The following is a 24,856-nucleotide window of genomic DNA, read 5'->3' on the forward strand; positions in this document are numbered from 1 at the left end:
TCCTTCCCTGCCCCTCTCTTTCTTTCCCTCCCCTCCCTTCCCCTCCCCTCTCTTTCTTTTCCTTTCCTCTTTCCTTCCTTCCTCCTTCCCTTTTTCCTCTCTTTCTCCTCCTTCCTCCTTTTCTCTCTTTTCATGACCTCCTCCTCTTTCCTCTTTCTCCTTCAATAATAAGAAAACTTTGAATATACTTACAAGGCTGCCTAGAAAAAAAAAAAATTAGCAAGGAATAAAGACCTTGATGATTTTCAAGAAAGAAAGGTTCTTGGATGAGCCCTTAAAATAACTGAATGAGCAGAGCTCTCACATTAATAAAGAAAGATGAATTAAAATCACAGGAAAAACTTATAAATGAAGACAGATATTTCTTCTTTCACGAGAAAAGTGAGGTTTGGGGCATGGATAGCACACAATTTGGGCAATTAAAAAAATAATGGAGTTCCAATTAAATGAATGCTAGCTTCTTGGAAATACACTACGTGAAGACAAGCACAGATTTGGAGGAATGAGGTTGATTTCTGAGCTTCAGTAAAGCAGAAAGTTTTGCAAATATCATCATTCAAGTAAAGCTAGAACGTGGAAACCTCAGAATCAACATGGATGAACGCTTTTGAGTTTGGAACTCTCTGTTGCCTTTAAATGTGCTTGAAAATGTTCATCTCTCTGTAACCTGTTATTTTCAGAAAGATGCTAATTCAATGCCAAATGCCATCTCACTCATTAGGGGCACCCCATTCCATATTCTCAGTGGTGATATCACAAGGAATGTTAGAAATTTAAGATTAAGTAGAATATGCCGGTAGGTAGCATCCTACCTAACAAATTCGTGGTCTATTTCTGGTATATTTTAACACTTAAACAGTTTGAAAGCAGTTTTTATTTGAAGTGAACATAAATATAAGCATATTGATGGTAAATTTCTTAAGACTTCACTGAAAGATAAATTGAACTCCCACTTTATCACAGATGATTATTACTGTAAGGAAGATAAAAGGGTGTGGTTCATCTCTCCATACAATCTGGAACCCCCTCATTAATATCACTACTGTATTATCTCATGGGGAGGAGGAGGTGATAGGGGGAATTAAAAAGCAAAAATATTGATGTGAAACTTTCATTTCTCTGTTACAGTGTGTCTTCCTATCATTGAATAATCTTTTACTGAAAAAAGGGAATGGTTTGGGGTGGTGCCTGTGGCTCAAAGGAGGAGGGTGCTGGCCCCATATGCCGGAGGTGACAGGTTCAAACCCAGCCCCAGCCAAAAAAAAAAAAAAAAGGAGTGGTATTTTCATTTACTTAATGCTATTATTTTTTCTAGAGACATTGTTCTTTCTATGTTCAAATGGGCTACATTTAGATGCTCTACTTTAAAGATCTGTTTTTATGATTTTCCCATTTTAATCAGTAAAAACGAAATGATTCAAATAATTAGTTGCCTTATTGATCATTTGGGTGGAAATTTCTGCAATCAGTCATTTGTCATTCATAGCTTTTATCTTTTTTATCTTAATTTCACCAAAATTTCTCTTAACATTCAAATTCTGAAAATGCTGAAGTATTTATATAATTAAAATAGATTCTGCCATCTAGCTCATCTTTATTTATAATTGTGCTCATCATGCTCTTCCAGTCGGATATTTTTGTAATTATACTGAAGTTTCTTAATAACGTTTCTTATGTGAAAAAGAAACTTGCTTTTCCCCAGTGTAGTCAGGTCTCAAGCTGTGTTGCATTTATAAATTAAGTTTTTTCTTTAAGGATTTATTTTAATGAATTTCTTCCAAAACAATGTTTTCAGCTGACTTTCAGGAAAATAGCTTCGCTTCCCATGGGTAGAATTAAAGGACTATGCATAGGTTAAGGTATGTCATCTCTAGAAAGATGGGTAAGGTCTCAAGTTCTCTGACTCTCTGGGGTTGGGTTCCATTGCTCTATTGAACTTTTTACCTGATTTTTAAAGTTGAGTTCAAAGCCTTCTGATAGAAGCATGTACTTGCATTTTCAAAAATGGACTAATGGGTTGATATGATTTGTCCTCCCTCTAGGTGTTAATTAAAAACAGACACAGTAATATTTGAGGTTTTATATCCTCTGTTGTTTGAGGAAATTTAATATATTCTAAAGATTTGTATGATAAACAAATTCTTAGATACATAATAAAAAATTTATAATTCTTACAGAGAATACACATAGTCACGCACTGTATAATGACATTTCTGGCCACCATGGTGATCCCATTAGATTATAATACTGTATTTTCACTGTGTTTTTTCTACACTTAGATATGTTTAGATATGCAGATACTTACCATTTTTTGGTGCTTGCCTTCAGTATTCTGTACAAATTCATGCCTACAGCACAGCACAGTAGCAGGCTATATAACATCACCTGCTGTGCCACTGGCCCAAGTGTATGGTAAGCTGCATGTCTAGGTTTGTGTAAGTGACTCAGTGATGTTTGCATAATGACATTATTATTTTATCGTATTATTTTAGATTTCAAAAAAAAAAAATCACAAAACAATACAAAGAGTTCCATACTGCCACCCCCTGGTTTCTCCTGTTACTGACAGATTAGTGTGATACGTTTGTCACAACCGCTGAACTAATACTGATACTAATTAACATTACCATTGGTGAATTAGTTAATATTAAAGACATTAATATTAATTAGTATCAGCTGAATTCTATACTTTACGATTTCCTTTGCTTTTATCCTAACGCCCTCTTTTGTCCCAGATTCCATCAAATACAGCCCATTACATTTGGTTGTCTCAACTCCTTGGCTTCCTCTAGACCACAACAGTTTCTCACAATTTTCTTGTGTTAGATGACCTTTGCTGTCTGGTGGAGTCAGGTGTTTTGTACAAGGTCCCCCCTTTCTCTCATGAGGAGACAGGTTGTAAGGGTTTTGCATTGGAAAACCATGGAGGTAAAGTGCCATTTTATCCCAATGGGAAACCGTTGATCTTTTTGCCATCCTTATTGTTTTACCTTTACCAAAATGTCATATGAATGGAGTCTTAGACTCAATAGCCTTTTCAGAGTGGCTTCTTTCAGTGAGTGTGCAACTAAATGTGTATTCTATAAAAATGACATCATATTTGATGTAAAATTCATTGTAAAATGAGGGGGCTTTTCCTCTTTTTCCTTTTTTTGGAAAGAAGTTACCAAGTGTAACCAAATGTTCAGGAGTGAGGAGTGAGGCTCTATCCCATTTAGGGTGAAGGATTCTTTGGCAAAGAGATTTGTCTATTCTCTCCCATTTGTTTATTTATTCAGATATTTATTTATGTCCGTATCAGCATGAACCCGTAGATATTTTATACTCTGTAACGTAATCCAAAATATTTAATTTGATTTTTGTTAAAATTACTCCATCTTTGGCCATTGAAAACTCTTTGAATTAGCTCCTGCATCTCTTTGTCATACTCCCATCCTTGTGGGAGTTTTTTATTTAAGTTTTAGATTTTCTTTTTAGCCGTCCTTACTTTCTGGCACTACAAGATGTTCTGGGTTTATTTTATCAATTTCCTGCCCCAGCCCTAGATTCAGATGTTTCTCCAAAAATTCCTAGTAACTTTCTTTTGGAGAATGACATCAGAAACTACAGTCTAGGTGTGCTCATTGCTATTAAATAAGTTTTGAAGGGGTTTTCTCAGCTGACAGGGCAAGGAAATACATGCACATATATTATATATGTATAATAATATGAATAATATTGTGTATGAATATTTCCTTTTGCCTTTGTTCTTAAAGAGTGCACTCATCTCCAATGTTATTTAGGCCAGTAACTTCCCTCTTCCTTGAGGTTGTTTCATGATGCAATTAGATTGTTCTGTCATATCCAGAATGCCATCCTTGGACCCTTCAACTCCTTACAAGATATTTTTAATTACACACACTAAGATTTACTTTGAGTGATGTAATTCTCTGTGGGTTTTGACAAATACATCATGTTATGTATCTATTTTTACATTCAGAGAGAATGTTTTACCACCCCCCAAATTTCCTGTGATTCACCTATTCAAATCTCCCTGCAACGAATCTATGGCAACCACTTGTCTTTACCATCTCTGTAGTTTTGCCATTTCTAGAAATGCTGTATAAATGGAATCTTACAGTATGTAACTTTTATAGACTGGTTTTTTTTAAGTTAGCAAAGTGCATTTATAATCTGTCCATGTCTTTGGGTGACTTGATACTTCATAACTTTTTATTGTTAAATACTATTTCATTGTATAGAAATATAATGTTTTTGCCCACCTATTAAAGGAAATTTTGGTTTCCTATTAAAGGAAATCTTCCAGTTTGGGGCCCTGTAAATAAAAATATTGTAGACATAATATACTCATTTTGCATGGATTTAAGTTTTCCATTCAGTTAGGTAAATACTTAGGATTAGATTGTGACTAATTTTATATTTATAAGAAAATATAAAAGTCTTTTTTTCTTGAGAACTTACCATGTAAGCTAAAAACAGAGAATGTGTGCATCAAGTGAAATGAAAACAATCAAGTTAGTTTTATGCAAGTATTTTCTATGTTCTGGTAAAAATGAAATACATAGATTATGAAATACTGATTTTATAATACTAGTAATTCTAAATTTTAGCATTGTATCTAAGAATTCATATGGAAAAGACAGCCATATAGCACTGATTATTTTATTGCTGCATCTAAAAATTCATTGTAGAATATAAGGTCATACAGATGTTCTCTGCTTTTTTCTCATAAATGTATATTTTTGCATTTTACATTTAGGTCTGTGATCCACTTTAAATTAATTGTGAAAAATGTAAAGTTAGTACCAAAACTGCAAAGAAAAACTAGTACTTATCCTACTAACACTGGTCCATAACCTTGAGCAGGAGGGAATCCTGCCTAACTCACTCAATTTAGGCAGTATCATGCTGATACCACAGCCAGGGATGGACACAACAAAAAAGGAAACTGTGGACCAATATCCCTCATGAGCACAGATATAAAAATCCTCAACAAAATGCCTGCAAACCATTCAAAGGCACATCAAAAAAATAATTTAGCATGATCAAATGGGTTTCACTCCAGGGGTGCAAAGATGGTTCTATATATGGGTGGTGCCTGTGGCTCAAAGGAGTAAGGTGCTGGCCCCATATGCCAGAGGTGGCGGGTTTAAATGCAGCCTTGGCCAAAAACTGCAAAAAAAAAAAAAAAAGATGGGTCTACATATGCAGATTAGTAAATGTGATTTACCACATAAACAGAATTACAAAGATCATATGCTCAACTCAACAGATATAGAAAAGGCATTCTATAAAAACCCAGCACCCTTTCACAATAAAAGATTTGAACAAAATAGGTATAGAAAAAACATTCCTCAAAATAAAAAAAAGATACATATGACAGACCCATAGCCAGCATCACACTGAATGGGGTAAAGTTGAAACAATGCCAACCAAGAACCAGAGCAAGACAAGGGTACCCACTGTCTCCACTTCTATCCAAAATAACACTGGAAGTCCTAGTTAGAGCAATCAGGTGAGAGAAAGAAATAAAGGCACCCAAATAGAAAGGACGAGGTCAGATTATCCCTGTTTGCTGATAATATGATATTACACAGGTGGACATAAAGTTTGTGTGCAATTTAAAGTTACAACTATTTTAAACTGTGCACGAACTTTCTGTCCAACCTGTATCTACAAAACACTAAACATTCCTCCACAATACTCCTAGAAATGATAAATAAATTGAGTAAGATCTTAACTTACAAAATTAATGTATGCAAGTCAGTAACATTTCTATACAAAAACAGGATAGAGAACCGAAAAGAAAACCATAGACCTACAACTGACTAACAGATCTTTGACAAAGCTGACAAAAACATGAGAAAAAGATGCCCTACTCCATAAATGGTGCTGGGAAAATCAAATAACTACATGCAGAAATGAAACAGGATCCCTCACTCTTAACACATGCAAAAATTAACTCAAGACAATTAAAGACTTAAATGAAAGATTTGAAACTGTAAAAATCCTAGAAGAAAATGGAGGAAAAATTTTCCTAGATGGCAGCCTAGGTAAAAAAATTTTTGACTAAGATTCTAAAAGCAAATACAGCAACAACAAAAATAAATGAATAGCACTTAATTAAACTTAAAATTTTCTGTGTAGCAAAGAAAATAATCAACTGAGTAAATATACAATCCTCAGAATGGGAAAAAAATATTTGCCAACTATACATCAGGTAAAGAACTAGTATTCAGAATCTACAAAGAACTCAAAAAAAATCAGCAAGAAAAGAACAAATAACCTTATCAAGAAGTGGACAAATGATATGAACAAATATTTTTCAAAAGAAGATATACAGATGACCAACAAACATGAAAAAAAGGCTCAACTTCCTAATCATCATAGAAATGCAAATTAAAACCTCAATGAGATACCACTTTGCCATTACCAGAATGGCAGTTACTAAAGAATAAATAAATAAATAAAAGATATTAGCGTGAATTAGGTGAAAAAGTAATGTTATAAATGGTTGATGGGACTACAAATAAAGAGATTCCTCCAAAAACTAAAAGGTGACCTGCCATTCAATTCAGCAATCCCACTATAAGATATCTACCCAAAGGAAAAGAGGTCATTATATCAAAAAGACACCTGCACCTCAGTGTTTATCCCAGTACAATTCAGAATTGCAAAAATATGGAATCAACCTAAGTGTCCATCAATTGATGGGTAAAGTGTGTTACAAACACACACATCCATACATACCATGGAATACTATTCAGCCATAAAAAGGAATGAAATAATGTTTTTTGCAGTAACTTGGATGGAGCTGGAGATGATAATCCTACATGAAGTAGCTCAGAAATAAGAAAACAAATGACCTATGTTCCCACTAATAAATGGGGGTTAAGTAAGGGGTACACACAGACATAAAAGTGACATAAAAGACATTGGAAACTAAGAAGGGTAGAGGGTGGGTGGGAGATAAGTGATAAAATCTTACTTACAGGGTGCAATGTTCAGTATTCTGGTGACAGGTACGCTGTAAAAGCCTTGACTTCAACATTAACTATTCATCCCTGTAACAAAAACATTTGTATGCTCGTCATATTTTGAAACAAACAACCAAAAAAACCCCCCAAAAATACAGTCAAAAATAACAAAACAAAAAAAGAAAGAAGTATGTTGATTTCTTTCCAGATACTTTGGGTTTTCCCAGCTATCTTTCTTTTATCGATTTCTCATTTAATTCTTGGTATATGAGGATATTCTTTGTATGGTTTCTATTCTTTTAAATTTGTTAAGATGCATTTTATAACCAAGATTTTGATTAGTGTGACTATGATATGTCTTTTTCCTCTCTTACTCTCTCTTTTAACATATGTGAGTCTTCATATTTAAAATTGATTTATTATAAACAATGTATAGTTGGGTCATTTTTAAATACATTGAGATGATCTATTCTAATTGACATTTTTAGATTATTTATATTTAAGGTGATGATTGTCACATGTGGATTAGTATGTACCATATTTCTAACTGCTTTGTATCCACTGCATTTGTTCCTGTGTCCTTTTCCCTTCTTTTTAATTATATTTAATGATATTTCTGGTTTTAATTGAGCCTTTTAAATGACTACATTTTAACTCTTCTCTTAGCATATCAATTATACTTATTTTAAAATAATTTTTAGTGCTTGATTTAGATTTTACAGTATACATTTTAACTAATCTAATTCTGTCTTCAAATGATACCATATTACTTCATACGATGGGCAGGCCCCCTACACATGTATCAGAGTACCTCCAATTCATCCCTTTCTTGCCTTATAACATTGCTGTCTTCAATTTCACTTATCCATATTTTATGCTCATCAAATACTCAGTTAATGTTATTACTTCAAGCAAAGTTATATTTTAGATAAATCAAGAATAAGAAAAACAAAAGATATTTTTTACATTTATTTATCTCTTCCTTGTTATTCTTTCTTTCTTTCTATACATCCAAGATCCTGACTTGCGCTATTTCCTCCTACCTGCTGAAGAACTACTTTTAGCATCACTTGAAAGGCAGGCCTACTGGTGTTTTGTTTTTTGTTTTTTTTAGACAGTCTCACTTTGTCACCAGAGTGCTCATAGCTCACAGTAACCTCTAACTCTTAACCTCTAACTCTTGGGTGTCATAGCTCACAGCAACCTCTAACCCTTAGGCTCAAGAGATTCTCTTGCCTCAGCTTTCCAAGTACCTGGGACTTCAGGTACCTACCACAGTGCCTAGCTATTTTTAGAGATGGGGTTTTGCTCTTGCTCAGGCTGGTCTAGAACCTGTGAGCTCAGGGCAATCCACCTTCCTCAACCTCTCAGAGTACTAGGATTACAGTTATGAGCCACCATACCCAACCCTCCACTGATGTTTTTATTTGTCTGAGAAAGTGTTTATTTCTCTTTCCCTTTTTTAGGATTATTTCACTGGATATAGGACTGCACCCTCTTGTTGTTGGTGGTGATGTTGTTTGCCTGCATGAGCTCTGAGAAGAAGCCCACTATCATTCATATCCTTATTTCTCTATAAGTAAGGTTTTTTCCTGGCTTCTTTCAAGATTTTTCATTTTTCTTTTATTTCCCACAGTTAGAATATAATATTTGTAGAAATAGAATTTTTGGTATTTATCTTTCTTAGTGCTTAATTGTTAACTGACTGTAAATTACCGTCAGGTCCCACCACTGAGATCTGTTTGTTTTAACTTCTTTGATCTGTAGTTTAGTGTCTGTCATTAAATGTTCTCAGTCATTATTATTTTACTATTTATTCTGCTGCACTGTCTTTTCTCTCCTTCTGGTATTCCAGTTATGTTATGCTACCTTTTCTGATATTGTCCCCACAGTTCTTGGATGCTCTTTTTGTCATCCTTTATTATTATTTTTTCTTTTTGAATTTCAATGTGGGAGGTTTCTATTGATTTCCTCTAGCTCACCGATTCCCTCTCAGTCTTACACAGCCTGCTAATAAACTCAGCCAGACAATTCTTTATTTCTCCTTTAATTTCTAGATTTCTAAATTTTGATTCTTTCTTAGAACATCTTCCTTAGAATCTCTCTGCTTACCTTATTTATACATTCTTGCATGTATTCCACTTTCTCTATTAGAGCCCTTAACATAGTAATTGTAGTTACTTTAAATTTCTTGACTGATAATTCCAACTTCTGTGTCATATCTGAGTTCAGTTCTGATGATTTTTTTGTCTTCACTTTGTATTTTTTCTTACCTTTTTGCATGCGTTATAGTTTTTTGGTTGTTTGGGTCCCCTTCACCCACAAGACTGAGTCTCATTCTTTTGCCCTGGTTAAAGTGCCATGACCTCAGCCCAACTCACAGCAACCTCAAACTCCTGGGCTCAAGCAATCCTTCTGCCTCAGCCTCTCCAGAAGCTGGGTCTATAGGCACTAGCCACAATGCCCAGCTAGTTTTTCTATTTTTGGTAGAGATGGTTTTGCTCTTGCTTAGGCTGGTCTTGAACTGAGGGATCCTCCAGCTGCAGTTAGAGGTCAAAGACCAAAATAAAAAATCATTCCAAAACACAAACAAAAGGAAACAGAGTCCAGGGTTCTATCCAGCAGCCTTTATTCCCACCTGGTACAGGTGAGCTGAATTTGAGAAGGAAGTCAGCACGTGGGTTAAAGTGGATGGAAATTTAGAGGTTCGGAAGGGTAAGGATTGGCACATTCCAGTTTTTTCTCAGTAAGACATTCTATTTGAGTGGGTCCCTCCATTTGACTCTATCATCTCTGTCTTTTTAGTTTATTATAAGGAGGAGAGATGATGGGCATGATATCTCTTTGACTGCTTCCTGCAGGGTGAAGGGCAGCATGGGATGCCTGTAAGGAAAATTGGTGGTGGGGTGGGAGTGATGTTTATAGAAACATTCTTGGGTCTTCAGTCTGAACTGGTTGATATCCACGTAGGGCTAAGATGTGTGTGGTTGTTTTCTGGATGACTACCTGGTCAATAAATTGGGAGATGAGACAGAGAATTACTGGTTCAAAACTGAGAATGAGACTGTGCCCTATGATTGCATTAATGTACACAGCTATCATTTAATTAAAAAAAAACTGAGAATGAGAAAAATCATAATTAGTGGCCCTAAAATAGGAAATAACCAAGGAGGTCATGATTCCAGCATCACGAGGGTGGAGTAGGCTGAAGGCACTGTAAATTACCATCGATTACCACCACTGAGATCTGTTTTTTTTTTTAGAGGACCTTTATAAGATAGCAGCATGGAAAAAAGCTATTATTGTGTTTATTAGAAAAGAAATTGACTTACCTTCCACTAGCAAAAATACCTGGAGTTCAAATTTTGTGATTGTCATGGGCATTTTGATTTGTGGGGGGATCATCAGTCTTCTGCAGCTAGGCTTAAAAGGTCAAGAAAGTTTGCTAGGTCTTGGAAGTGACTAAGAACCAGACCTTCAGAAAGACCTGGGCAGTCAGACTTCCAGTGAGGACTTCCACTGGCTGGATACATTTTGGGGGAAGGGTTTGGATTTGGGTACTGCTTTGTCCAGAGGCCTGGTTTTCTGCACTTAACACATGGTCCCAGGAAAGATTTTGTTCTTTCAGAGTGCCATGCAGAGTTTTAAGAAGTAGCCAGGTTTCGTCTAATGGGTTCTAAGAGGTCATGAAATCTTGGGGGGGGGGATGAGGGGCTGTCTGAGGGCCCTAGGGGGACTTTTGGAGTTTTTTCTAGATATACTCTCTGACTTATGTGGTTCAGGTTTGAGAGAGAAAAAGAGAACATGAACCTTGAAAATGCCTTCCAATTCATGCAACTTGGTAGAGGGGGTATAGAGGTTGTGGTGGTCTGAAAATGGAGGGTCCAAAGGTGTGGCCAGACCTAGTAGGGAATAGAGAAGTTGGGTCCACCATGTTTCTTTTCTCTCCTGGTTCCACCATCTTTTCTCTTTCTACCACATGTGGAAGAAGGTAGGTGTGGGGCAGTGGGGGGTGGGGGGGATAGAGTAGAATCCAGTGGGTAAGAATTCTGTGGGTAGGAATCATGTTTAGGGGGGTTGTGAAGGGACAGAAGGGGAGGTTTGTCTGCTGGTTCAAAAGAACACGATGGAGATTGGGATGGGTCAGGAGAGCCAGTTTGACTTTTGCTGGGAAAATCTGAGAGGGTTCACAAAATGAACACAGAAAAAATGTTTTGGAAGAGGAGAAAAGTCTGGATGTAGGGAATCTCTGACCATTTGTCTAATTTCTGACAGTAATTATTGAGATCAGTGAGGATTGAGAGGTCAATGTGCTTTTTTCAGGCCACTGTGAGGTGTTGTCTAGTTTGCACATAGGCCAAGCAGTATTACAGAAAAAGGTGAGGCATTTAGGTTTAAGGTCAGGATAGAGCCGTAGAGGCTTGAAGTGAGTTAAAAGGCAGCTTAAAGGTGAAGAAGGGAGAATCTGTGACTGAGTGGCCCCCATATTGGAAACTGGAGGTAAAAAAAAGAGTGAGGTTAGAGCAAAAATGTAAAGAAAACTTGCAAGGAAGAAGGTAGCCCAGGCTGTGTCATGGAGGTTACTAGGCCTTTGTGTGTGAAACCAGCCAGAGAAAAGTGACCCTGGCCCATGGGAGGGCATCCTCACACACAGGGCACTGGGTGGGCAAGTCTGACTCGTCAGGATTAGTCCGTAGGTGGCCGGGGCTGGGGTCATGGAGGTACCAGGTCTTTGTGTGTGACCTTTAACCAACTAGAAATGAGGCTGGGGCCAGAAGAGTGTGGCCCAGGCCCATGGGAGGGTGTCCCCGTACACGAGGCACTGGACAGGTGACTCTGACTCCTTGGGGTTAGGCACAAACAACCGGAATTTTTCTGCCCAGAGAGGGTAAAGGGAAGAAAAGTTCTCAGAGAGGGGCTGGATATGAATGCTTAAAAGACCCAGAGATGGAGGGAGAAGGAAAGAGAAGTTCAGACAGTTCAGAAAGGGGTTCTAGACTAATGCTTACCTCACCAATAAATGGATTAACTGGGGGCAGGGATTGGAAGGGTCCCCCATTTCCCTTTGTCTTGTTGTAACAAGGGTCTATCTAATTGGCCCCAATGGGGTGTATTTCAGCAACCCCCCCCCCCAGGGGGCTTGTCCCCATCCTGGGTTCTCGAAAGGGCAAAGACCAAAAATAAAAGATTATTCTGAAATGTGAATGGAAGGAAACGGAGTCCAGGTTCTGTCTGGACAACAGGTGAGCTGAGCTCAAGAAGGGGCACGTGGGTTAAGGTGGATGGAAATGTAAAGGATAGGATGGGTAGGGGTTACACATTCCCTTTTTCCTGGGTAGAACTTTCTATTTGGGCAGGTCCCTCCATTTGACTCTATTACTCAACCTTCCAAGTGCTATGATTATAGGCATGAGCCACTGCTCCTGGACTGCCTTAAAGTTTTTTTATTGGAAGCCAGACATCTTGTATCAGGTAGTCAAAACTCAGGCCTTTATAGAAAACTACTATTTGAACTCTGCTAATGTTTGCTGTAGCTATGGATGACAGCAGCTTCAAATTCCTCTAGTGCTTTTGTTTTGATTCCCCTTGACATCAGGCTTCTCTTATGCCCTCCACCTCAGAGGGTGTGTGTCTTAACAGCTTCTTCAGTTGTAATCTGTTGTTGTTATATGGGACTCTTACAGATGGGGTGGCAAGGTGTTTAAAAGTGAGATAGAAAGATTGATAAGCAAAAGAGGGGGAATAAGAACCTCCAGCAGCAAGGGGGGCGGGGTCTAAGTAGGAAGCTCCTCCCCAGTCTTCAGTCTAGGAGGGTTAAATACTGCTTTTCCTATCATGCAGCCAAGGGCTGTTGGGGATACCTCAATTGAGGGGCAGAAAATAATCCTAAAATTAGCAAAGGAATGGATGCTTGCAGTTTTTGCCTCGGGCAGGGAATTAGGGTGTGTGCTTCCTACTCAAGGTAGAACCACCCAGAATCCTTCAGGCTGCCTTGTTCATGACTTTGCTCAAAGGAGGCCTGGAAAAGGTTTGTGCCTAGAGATGGGGTTCAGTGATGAACCTTATTTCTGAGCTCATCTAGGCCTAGAAAATGGGGCTCCCTGTTCAGCCCTGAGAGGGGGAGCCCTGAATCAAAAGGACAAAAAGAAAATGAAGCTTTCTTCTAAGCTCTTCACCTGTCTCAGTTAAAGCCAGAAGCCATTGTGTGATTTTTAAAGCATAAGATATTCCACTGTGTTGTGAGTCACTTGAGGGTAGTCAGTGTCATCTTTATTCCCTTTCCTATCTATGGCATTTAGCTAGTCAAATTATTAATTAATCAATTCCATTAAGATAAGCTTAGGAAACAAATCAAGAGCAAAGGGTGAGAAAATTAGAAAAGAAAAGATTTCTTTTAAGGAAAATTAGAGGGAAATTGAAGGGCCTTGCTCCTGACCACCAGTCTTAATGCTTTCTATTCATAGTCCACCCTGTCTTGAAAACTTCTCTGGCAACTCTGAATGTTTCCTTCCCTTATACTATGTATAAAAAGACAATTCATTTTAGCTAAAATTCAGTAAAATGTAATGCAACTCCAATTAATTCAAATTGAAGCAAGATAACATTTTCCCCCAGCAAATGAAGAAATAAATTATAAGTGCTGGCAGTTCATTAGTTTACAGGGATGCCAACACATTTATACCCTCCTGGTGGAAATTTAAATCATATACAATTCTGGAAATTAATTTTGCAATACATAGCAACACTTGAAAAATCTGTGCAACTTTTGGCTTCCACCACTTTATAAGAATTTGTCTTAGGAGATAATGTAGGCTTTATTTATCCATTTCTACTAATATATTTTTAGTGGCTTACAATATTCCAGATATTAAGGCTCTGATAAGAGAGCAGACCAACTAAGCAAATAATAAAAACAACCAAATAAAAATGTCCCTAGTTATATAGAGCTTAACATGTTCATTCGAAAAGATTAATCATAAATAACAAATAAATTAATATGCAATATGTTAAGTGTGACAAGTGCAATGACAAGAATTAAAGGAAAATAAAAGGTATGCAGAGTGTGAATTGTTTTCTGTGGTCAGTGATAGTATCACTAGTGTGGTTGCTTTGACAAGTATCCCACTGAAGGGAGGAAGTAGGATATTCTGTTCTCAGGAGGCTCCAAGAATCCCAGGCAGAGAGGACAGCACATATGCACAGCCAAGGCACACATATGCTTGGTGAGTTTAAGGAACGGCACCCGAGGCCTGTGTGCTTGAATAAGAAATGTGAAAGGGAGTGCCATAGAGGAGGAAGACAGGAAGCCAGATCGCACAGGATTTTATAAGACCAAGGCAAGGATTTGAATTCCATTCTGAGAAATATAGAAAATCACTGGAAGGTTTTCGTAAGAGTGACATGATCCTGTACATTTTTAAATAATCACCGTGGTAAAGGGCAGGGTGTGAATGAAAACTAGTTTGACTGTAGGGGAAAACTGCAAGAAGAATGGGTTTGCGCTGGGAGTCAGCAGTTGAGTTTGGACATGATAAATCTGAGATGCTTATTTGATGTTCAAGTGGGGATGTCTCAAAAATTGTTGGAAATACAATATAGGAATTTAGAAGAGTAGTCAATCTATGTCTGATGTAAGAATGTCCATAACCTTTATAACAATTAGTATAAGATAATGGAAATGTGTAAAGTCTGAATATTCAGAACTGGAAGATGGCTAATAGCAAGCAGACAGTCTTGACCCAAAGGACAGGCTCATAACCACTGCCCCATGTAATGGCATGCTCTCTCCACTAGGGGGCAAGAACGTTTGTGTCCACCAAGATTACAAATCCCTTGAGTCATCAGCATTTACTGCAACCTCTAGAATGTCTTTTCTTTTTAATTTAATTTTTATTTATAATTGGAATGTAAGAGCTGTACGCATTTATGGAGTTAAAATGCACTGTTTCAATGCAGGTATAATAGTATAATGATCACATTAGGCAATCACCTACCCATCACTTTAAACATTCTTCATTTCTTTGTAGTGACAACTTTCACAATCTTCCCTTCTGGCCATCTTGACATATATACTACATTTTTTCTTCTATAGTCACCCTCCAAGGTAATAGAATATCAAAACTTATTCTTCCCGTCTAATTGTAACTTGCTACCTATTAAATAACCTGTCCCTGTTTCCCCTCCCCTAGAGTTTCTTTAAATACCGGAAATAGAAATAAAACAGTCTACACTCCACACTTTATTAAAATACTCTCATGAAACTATATATATATAGAGAGAGAGAGAGTCCAGACTGGAATGTAGTGGTCTGATCATAGCTCACTGTAACTCAAACTCCTGGGCTTAAGACATCATGCTGGGATTGTAGGTGTGACTCACCACTCCTGGCCTTATGAAACCACATATTTTTAGAGGTTGATTGATTTTAATTCTTTTAAAATATGTGGTGTTTAAATTCTGGCTTATTACACAAAAATTGTGAAATACCAAAGTAGAGTAGTGAAAAAAAAGGGGGTGGAGAATTTTTGGAGAGAGGGAGTGTGTTAATCCTTTTAATAGCTCATCTGTCTTTCTGCTTTATGGACTCTGAACCTGCCTAATTGTTATATAATAGTCATAGTTTTAACTGTGGCATTTAAAGTTACAATCAGATTATTGATGGAAGGTTGTACTGACATTACAACAGTGAACAGAAAAAAAATTAATCCATCTTGTTTATTAATTTCCCCCCTCTAGTTTCTCCTCTAAATTTGACAAAGATAGTCTCTATCAATTAGGTCCACGGAATTTTGTGTATTAGAATCCAAGTGTTCCTAGAAGTCATTTATTTTCATATTATTTGAGTGGGGATTTTTTGCAGTTTTTTTTTTTTTTAAGCTGGGGCTGGGTTTGAACCCACCACCTCCGGTATGTGGGGCCAGTGCCCTACTCCTTTGAGCCACAGGTGCCGCCCGCCTGATATTATTTTAGTTTGAAAGATGCATACATACCAACATTCAGACCCAGAGATTTAAAAAAAGGAAAACTGATGAGTATATGTGCTTATGCAAACTGAGTTTTTTTTTAAAGCATACTGTGCCGTAAAGATTATTCAAATAGTTGCAGACGTCAGTCCTGATGCCCCACTCTCCTCACCCATTTATTTCTAAAAAATACAGAAAAAAAGCACATTCCATCTGATTTTGTTTTGAAATTTCATAGTAAGCGTGACTGTTTCAACAATTAAGGGTGTGGCTTTGACATTAGCCCTGTCCTTCCTTCAACATGCTTTGAATGTGATTGAGGAGTAGTGATTTTAAAAATATCACATTGGCAGGTATGATCAGAAGACTCTGTTGCATGGTCCTTAGGAATGACATTTGGTTTTCAAACTAAATGCCTTCAGGGCCTTTTGTCACATGAGCTCGGATCATGTGTGCATTTTCCAGTTGGCTTTAAAAACTTTATAAAGGGAACACACACATAAAACCTGTACCTGTCTACTTAGAATAGGTGTTACCTTTGTTGCATGTACAGAAAAGTCTACTTTAGCTACCCTTGGTCACCATACAAATTGAGTTATAAGCCGTGGAAATTAAAATCGGCTCTCCTATTTTATTTTTCTCCTTTGTTTTTATTTTTTTGCAGTTCTTGGCCGGGCCTGGGTTTGAACCCACCACCTCCTGCATATGGGGCTGGCGCCTTACTCCTTTGAGCCACAGGCACCACCCCATGCTCCTTTTTTTTTTTTTCATTACTGAGATATGGATAATGCCAAGTATGCCTATGGAAGAACAAAAAATCTGTTTTCCTTTGACCCATGAAGGCAAAATAGGGTGGCAACTTCTCTACCACAACGACTAGCTTGTGATGGGACTGTGTGCCTCGTTCCAGAATCAGAGTTGGAAGGTATGTGGTGGTCCTCCCCTGCCGACTCAGAGTCCACAGACATGAGGAGACATTTGTGCTGCAATCACAGAATCAAACCAGGAGCTGCAGTTGAGCCTGTTTTGCCGTGATTCCCACGTGTGCTTGTTCAGCAGTGGGCGCGCTCTGGTTTGAAGCAACTGATGCTGCAGAAACCCCCGCAATTAAAAAGTTAACTCGATGCCCACTTTCTTCCAGCTCATTAAGCCAGGTTACCTAAGGCCAATTTCACAGCATGCATGCTGACTCTCAGATGGAATGTTACTCCCACTGTAATTTAGCCTCGCTTTGTCTCTTGTGATTTTTACAGTTTCCTTACCCTGTGCTTCCATGAATCCACATGATTTTTCTCTCATCTGAACACTAGTCTGTGTACCACCTATCCCGCATATAAATTGATGGACTTCTAAAGTACAGCTGATTTTGTACAACGATGGAACTATGAGTTGTGTAGTGTGATATTTAAATTTGGGGAATGGACACGTTGATGTTATACAGACAATATAACATACATCATAGACCAGTTCTTCAACCAACATTACCTAGGTTATTATTTATTTTTATTTGAACACTATTCTTCATATCTACTGCTGAGATTAGGCAACCAGGCTATTCTATTCTGTGTGCACGATAGACATTTGACTTATAGTCCCCTGTTACTCTAAATGCCAGTTGTTTTCTTTATTTTTTTTTTTAAATCTTTGCAAAGGTATGCTTTCCTAAGAATTCTTCTCCGTCTGACCTGTCCCCGTGCTCCCTCTGTCCCTGTTTTTTCTCCACACTGTCAGCTTCAGGGTGCCTTCATATCACTCCCTCCCACCCCCTCTCCTGAACCAAGGGGCTTTTGCACTGGCATCTGGCATTTACATTTTGGCTTTAGAAACTCAGTGTACAGAATACGTTGCCTTTGAAAATTGTTGGCTTTAACTGTGACAGCCCAATTTGAAATTCCGTTAGTGTTTTTTGCTGTCTAAGGAAGAATGTAGATATTTTCCAGAGCAAACTCATCTGTGGCATACAGAAGACTCGATTTAGCCCCTGCAAGGTTTTAAATTGAGCTCAACTGGAAGTGTTCCACTGGACTGGGAAGCCTAGATCAACATCGTCTACCATAATAGTCTCCCCTTTGCCTTTGAGACTAGATTAATGCTATTGAAAATGTTACTTCGTGAGTAGCAACTCACTGATGATAACTTCCATCTATCTCCAAGCACTTTTATGTGGCAGGCCTTGTTTTAAGTGCATTGTACGTATTATCTGAATTATATTCACAACAAACCTTTGACATCAGTATTTTGTTAATATAGTTGCTCAGATGAGAACACCAAGGCCCCAAGGACGTAAATCTCTTGCCTAAGTCACAAAGCCAGCAAATGAGGGAGCTGGGATTTGAACCCACTTAGTGGGTTGGCACAACCTCTGTATTCTTCCCCTTTAGATGGAAGTAGTATTTATTTACATTAATTTTCAACTGCATTCCTCAATAATGATATAAATTATGATTCTTTTTTCACTTCTCCCCAATAGAATCTATTTTATCTTATTTATGTTCTATCACTTTATTATTATTATTATTATTATTATTATTTGAGACAGAGTCTCACTTCGTCACCCTCAGTTGAGTGCCATGGCATCACAGCTCACAGCAACCTCTAACTCTTGGGCTTAAGCAATTCTCTTGCCTCAGCCTCCTGAGTAGATACAGGCACCCTCCACAATGCCTAGCTATTTTGGTTGTAGTTGCCATTGCTGTTTTTTAGCTGGCCGGGCTGGGTTTGAACCTGCCACCCTTGGTATATGGGGCCAGCGCCCTACCCACTGAGCTACAGACACTGCCCTATATCACTTTGTTATTTATTATTTACTATTTACTTCTGTATCCTGATTTATGATTGTAACAGGCAAGTGACACTTGATTTTGCTATATGAGAATGATGTTTAAAATAAAAAAAGATCAAGCCCAATACTCCTTTCACTAACTCCTAGGATTTAGAAAAAAATAAACTTACTTCAGAAACTTGAAAATATCCCAATAGTGCATTTTTATTTCATTTTGTTGGAGAGTAGTAGAATGTTCTGGTTAGGTGATTTTCCACATAACTGGTTTTTAACTTTTCAAATGCCAGTTCTAAAAAAAGGATAAAAATCTGAAGAATTTCTCAAATGACCACCTCTATGTCTTGTCTTCTTAAACAGAGAATAACAAGTCCAACAAAATTCTTCCTTTCTGACTCAGAATCCTCATGAAGAAGACCTGTTATTTTACTAAGTAACTTTACTTTGTTGACCTTTTAACATTTCTGTTTTCCTTGATGCCGTATGGTCATCTGTCATTTTCTTTTCTATTTTCTATTTTCTTTTCTATTTTCTTCTAAAATATTTCTCCCCATACGCTCATCATATTTATGCTGTGTGTTGCTAATGAAACACTTACATTTTTAATACATTCACATAAAAGCAAGAAATATATGACAGACATAAAAATATAAGACTTAGTGAGTTTTTTTGGATTATTAGTTTTTAACTCAGAGGCACTTTTTGTCACTTGAATATTATGGATTGTATTGGAAAGAAAATGAAACTGCCAGAAGTTGTGCCTCTGGATAAGGGAAATATGACCCACTGAGTTTGGAAATTATGTTGTAAATATAGAACTCTTTCCTCTGAAGAACTCAAACCATTTTTTATAATATGCTTTTCATTCTGTTAAGTTCTTGAAGGAGTTGCGGTCAAAAAAAACTTATGCTGTGCAGGATTCCTTTTGCTTTTAGAAGAAGAGGAGAATTCTGTTGCTTCAGAGTTAGGGTTGAAGACCTTCTATGAATGCGTCAGGTTTAGCAAAGCTGTGCTGGGCTGTTCCAGAATAATAGTTATTTGGAGATGGGTTTTTTATTTCTCTATTTTGCTCATGGTTTGAATAATCAAACAAACAAAAAAAATAAACTGGAATTTCTGGGTAGGTTTACTGTTGAACTTTAGCTGTGTGGGTGAAGCACATAACACATGGGCGAGAAGATTACTTAGTGATTATTTTGCCACTCAGCCATCTGGTGCACCGTTACTGGGAGGGTGATCTTGATGGATTATACATTAGGCTCTTTCAACACTTTGTTTCAAGACTGTCAGTGATCTTTCAGACTCTTCACAGATTAAGGTGGTGCTGAGATTTAGGAGCGGCGGGATCACACGGCGGGATCACAGGGAAGTGTGGGTCCACATTTATCACTAACAATAAAAAAGTCAACCTGAGAACACTACCCCAAGCTCACTCTAAGATGTCTCACTAGTATTTTTGATGTTACTATCACTATTATCTTTTCCCACAACAGAATAGTTACAACAGTGCCACCTCAAAAGTTTATAAAAATATTTGGAAAAGAGAATATGAACATCATATTATCTTGGAAAAGCTGAGCAAGACTGCTCATAACCACAACACAAAATAGTTACTTTGGAACTTTTTCATGTAGTGCTGTTTTTTAAATTCCTGATCTGTCATTTATTCATAAGTTTACTTGTTCATTCATTCATCGGATATGGATTCAATAGCTATTTTTTACTATTGACAAGCTACATGCCAAGATTGTAGTCTTAAATGAAGGAGAAAATTCACCCTAACTTTTCACCTAAGCATTTATTCTGCCCTGGGGCAGTGGTTTCTGGAGATCCCATAATGAGCACACAAAGTTGACTAATTTCGGTCTCTCTAAGTCACTATTTGAATGAAGTCCTTGAAATGTTTTATAAGCATTGTTGAAGAGCTAGTCCTCTTAAATGTTAAGTCAAAAGATTTGATTTGACCTTGACATATGAGATCTTACCTAGATCCCCATCAATATATCTCTACTGAATTCATGGCATGATGGAAAATTATCCAAACAAATTTTCCTTAATCATAAAATGATAGAACATGAGCATTTCTTGGAGGTGATATGAAATGAGAAGGCATATTATCAAGTCAAAGATAGACTATTGCTGTTGGTGCCTGCTGTGGCACCCCATCACCACAGATTGAAGGTGCATGCCTGCAAGAGGTGGGCGTCCCGTCTGTCTTCCGAGAGCCCAGAGAAACCTCTCTCTTGGCCTTTTATTGACGCCTGATACAACAGGAGTGGGGGCCCACGCGCTAGGATCACAGGTTTAATGGTTGCTAAGTGCTCTTTCTTCCCTGGGCTCAACTCCCATCCTGTTGCCCTATGAATGTTACAAAGTATAACACTTGCTTGCTAAAGGAGCTAGGATCTTATCTCAGTAATGTATGCAGCTGCTTGAGGACTTGTCTCCAGGCTATAAAACATCTCCCTGCCCGCTAGGAGATTGTCTTGCTCCCAGCACCTTCTTCAAGAGCCAGTGGCTGCTTCTATAAGCCTGGTGCTCAGTCTCCTACAATTGCACCTCAGTTCTCATCAGCAGGCATTACAGAGGCCTAATTATGGTCAACTTCCTAAAGAAGAATTTGCAAGCACACACCTTGCCCTCTAGAGGTGTGTAATCTGGGACTGAATTAATTGTTAACAAGATGTAGGGGGCAAAGGAACATCCCTGTTCTCATTTGCTTCTGATTTTCTTTTTTGCTTACTTTCACTGTGCTTTTTTATAAACTTCCCTACACTTTTCTAATCTTCTTAACACTTTAGAAGCCACCTGCTTTTTCTTGTTTCTTGGTTTGATCTAGTCATACTCTTTCCTCTGATTAGAATTCAGAATCTCTTTATTTCTGAGCATCTGAAGTTCCCTTTCTTGTTTCTATACTCTGCAAAATTCCTTGTGTGCTGTAACTTAATTTATTTATCTGGAAAGTGTGCTAACATTATTTTGCCAGGCCAAGGATTGTTGGGTCTAAAGTTAATAAAAATGGCTACAAGCAGAGAGGTGGTCCATCCAATTTTGAAATTCTGTTCAAACAGAACAATGAATGTTCTGTTTTCCTAACTGGGGTAGGATGTCCAGATACTAAGGATTTGACCAAGGCTGTAAGAATCTCAGCCATCCTCATTTTTATTTTACCATTTTAATTTTACAGACAATGTAAAAGAATAACAAAACGATAGAAACATCAATTTGGGAATGTCAACTTCCCTCAGTCAGCCTAGTGCTTTTGTTCATAATATAGGGCACAGAGTAATATTTTGATACATGTGTGAAATGCATCCTCGTGATCAAGTCAGGGATATCATCACCTCAAACACGTATCATTTCTTTGTTTGGGAAACATGCACTCAGCCTACTTTATGGCAAATTTGTGGAAGTGGATTCTCTAAAAGCGCTCTGGAAAAAGTAAGAGTCATTCAGTGGAGCACACTTAGTACTGTATCATGGGTATGTACCAGGCCAGGCGCACCCCTCTGGCTTCATTTCATACATGGCTATGTCATTTTCACACCAACCCTGCAAAGTGAGTTTGTTGCCTTTATTAATAGGTGGGGAAGGCACTGAGAACATAAGAAACCAAAGAGAGTGGATATCTCTAAAGTTCATAATCTTCCTACAATTGCTCTTGAGTTTGAATAAGTATGCCCAGTGCCATATGTAAGTCGTGTGTGCTTGGGAAGGCCTTGGTTTTGAATTGAAAGGATATGGAAATGATGGGGAAATCATACATAGACAAGTGAAGAAAAACGTTGCTCCTTTATAGAAAAACACCATCCTGTGCAGAGAGCGATTTGATTGGAAGTTTAGGGAAATTGGGGCACTTAACAACAGTCTTCCAGGGATGTGGCTAAGAGGACAGTGAGCAGTTGTTCGTTAGTTCAGAAGCAGAAGCTATCAATAAAAGTGTTTGCAAGATGCTAGATAACAACTCCAAGGGGCAATGCAGTACGTAATAGAAATTTAACAACAAATTTGTGATTTTTGTGGGTGTGGAGGTAAGGCGGGAGGGGATTCTCATGCTCAGCTGTGCCATAGCTGGCTGCTAAGTGCCTGGGTTCTTGCTAATGTGAAGCTCCCCGTGACTGATGCCTAGAGATATCGATAGGTCCACATGGCCCCAGAACAGCTTTGGGAAAACTAAAGAGCTCTGTTAGTTACTTGTCTAAGAAACTGGAATAAATCTATAAATGAATTGTGTACAAAGATACACAAACAGATAAATAAATCTAACTTTTTTGGTATTTTCTATATAGAGTTGGTCCTCTCTATCTGTAGGTTCTATGTTTATGGATTCAACCAATTACAAATTGAAAATCTGAGGATATGGAGAGAGGACTGGGGGACTTAAGCATCTGCAGATTTTGGTATCCGAGGGGAATCCTAGAGCCAATCCCCAGGGATACCTAAGAATGAATGTGCATATAACTTTATGTTGGACTAGTAAACTATTTTGCACAGTTTCATTCTTTCTAGACTTCAAGTTAGCAAACGTTATGTTGGCCCTCCACAAATGCCAAAATAATTCTATTGACCAAATTCTCTTAACCCTATGGTGGAAGAAAGTATTGGCTGCGATAGAAGGAGACAAGTATTACAGACTTTTGTTATGACTATGATATTTCAATTGTCAAGTAAATTTTTCCTAGTACATATCTAATATACTGTAGTGAATAGTCAAAGCTAGCACAGTCCAGGTGATCGCAGGACTATAGACTCACTAGTGCAGCACAAACAGTCCTTGAAACCTTTACATTCTGTGTTAGCATCACGTTATACTGGACCATATCATTAGAAAAACTGCTGAGAGTCCTACACGTCCATGACATGAAGACGGTGTGAATGAATAGTGCACATATTCCTTCTATCAAATGAATGAACTAGACCTTGAAGATTCAGAAAAGCCTTCCAGTTCCAATGTGCCACAACGTGATCATCTCATGGGCTGGTCATCCTGTGGTGAACCTAATCATTTCGGTCACTACAGGACCCAGATCCATCTTTGTACCTTATGTGAAAGAGCTAAGAAAAGGAGAGTAAGTTCAAAGCCAGGTTTTCCGAATGCAGAGAAGGTGCTCGAAAGGAAGCACACAAAATGTTACACTTCTATAAAACCATAAGTGAAAAAAGCTTTCACATGTTCTTTGTTTCTCTCCGTGAAACAGTGGAGGCGCTCCATTTGGGAACATTAATGGCTGCCCACGGCTACTTCTTTCCAATCTCAGATCACGTCCTTACGCTCAAAGATGATGGCACCTTTTACCGGTTTCAAGTAAGTTTAATGAAAATGTTCTTTAACAGTAAGGTAGAAGTCTTCATTTTGTATGTTAGTTTTTATTTTTTTTTTATTTTACGAAACTGTTGAAAACTCTGACTTATTTCACATTGACTTGAGCTAGTTAGAAACTAACGTTAAACTGACATCATCAAAAACACAAAGAAAGATGAAATAAGCTTGTGCTTAGGCAAGATCATCTGTGAAAGCTAATCTGTGTAATGACTGAGTTCTGTTTTATATAAAAAGCTTAAGGGGAATCCAGAAAGTGACTTAATGGAATTCGGGGAGATTGGAGAGCCTTCATCATCTGTAAGTCACATTAAGCTACTAGGGAGGAAGTGGAAAGATATAACTAAAGTTATTATACTCTGGCCCTTGCCTGTGATCCAGAGCCATCTTCAGTCTGGGCAGACTCTGGTGAAGAGGCTTAAAATTGAAAGGTAGAATTTAGCTAATTATCCAAACCCTCTACCTGTTAGTAGATCTGAGACTCCTTCCGCAAGTCTGTGAGGACTGACATGGTGGTACCCCATGTGAGCACGCCATTGTAGACAGGATGCCTTGAGATATCTTGTAAACAAGTAAGAGTCATTTTAGGTCATTTCAAATAACAGAAATGCTACTCTTCTTTCAAGGAATGATTGTGGACTCTAATTTTAGTCATTGTGTGTATAATTGACATGAGTTCACAGTGATTTACCTGAAGTATATTTACATTTCATTAGACCTTTCGGTTCATGAGTAACTGACTAGCAGATTCTAGCCTGTAGAGTTAAGGCACATCTAACTCCAGATTTCAGATTCTAGCTAATTTTCTTTTTTTTTT

General features: G+C 37.8%; 1 protein-coding gene across 4 annotated transcripts in view; it reads left to right on the forward strand.

Annotated features, from left to right (window-relative positions):
• Positions 1-24,856, forward strand: part of RGS7 (regulator of G protein signaling 7) — a 462,295-nt gene that overhangs the window by 315,244 nt on the left and 122,195 nt on the right. For 3 of the 4 annotated variants that reach the window (XM_012811568.1, XM_003800081.2, XM_003800080.2), the window contains exon 5: positions 23,918-24,024. The exons of the other annotated variant lie outside the window; for it this stretch is intronic. In XM_012811568.1, coding sequence (XP_012667022.1) covers positions 23,918-24,024 — 107 coding nt within the window. The remainder of the gene's footprint in view (positions 1-23,917; positions 24,025-24,856) is intronic. 4 annotated transcript variants of the gene reach the window in all.

This window comes from Otolemur garnettii, unplaced genomic scaffold, assembly GCF_000181295.1.
Source record: "Otolemur garnettii isolate 467f Iridium unplaced genomic scaffold, OtoGar3 scaffold00165, whole genome shotgun sequence".
Taxonomy (NCBI): Eukaryota; Metazoa; Chordata; class Mammalia; order Primates; family Galagidae; genus Otolemur; species Otolemur garnettii.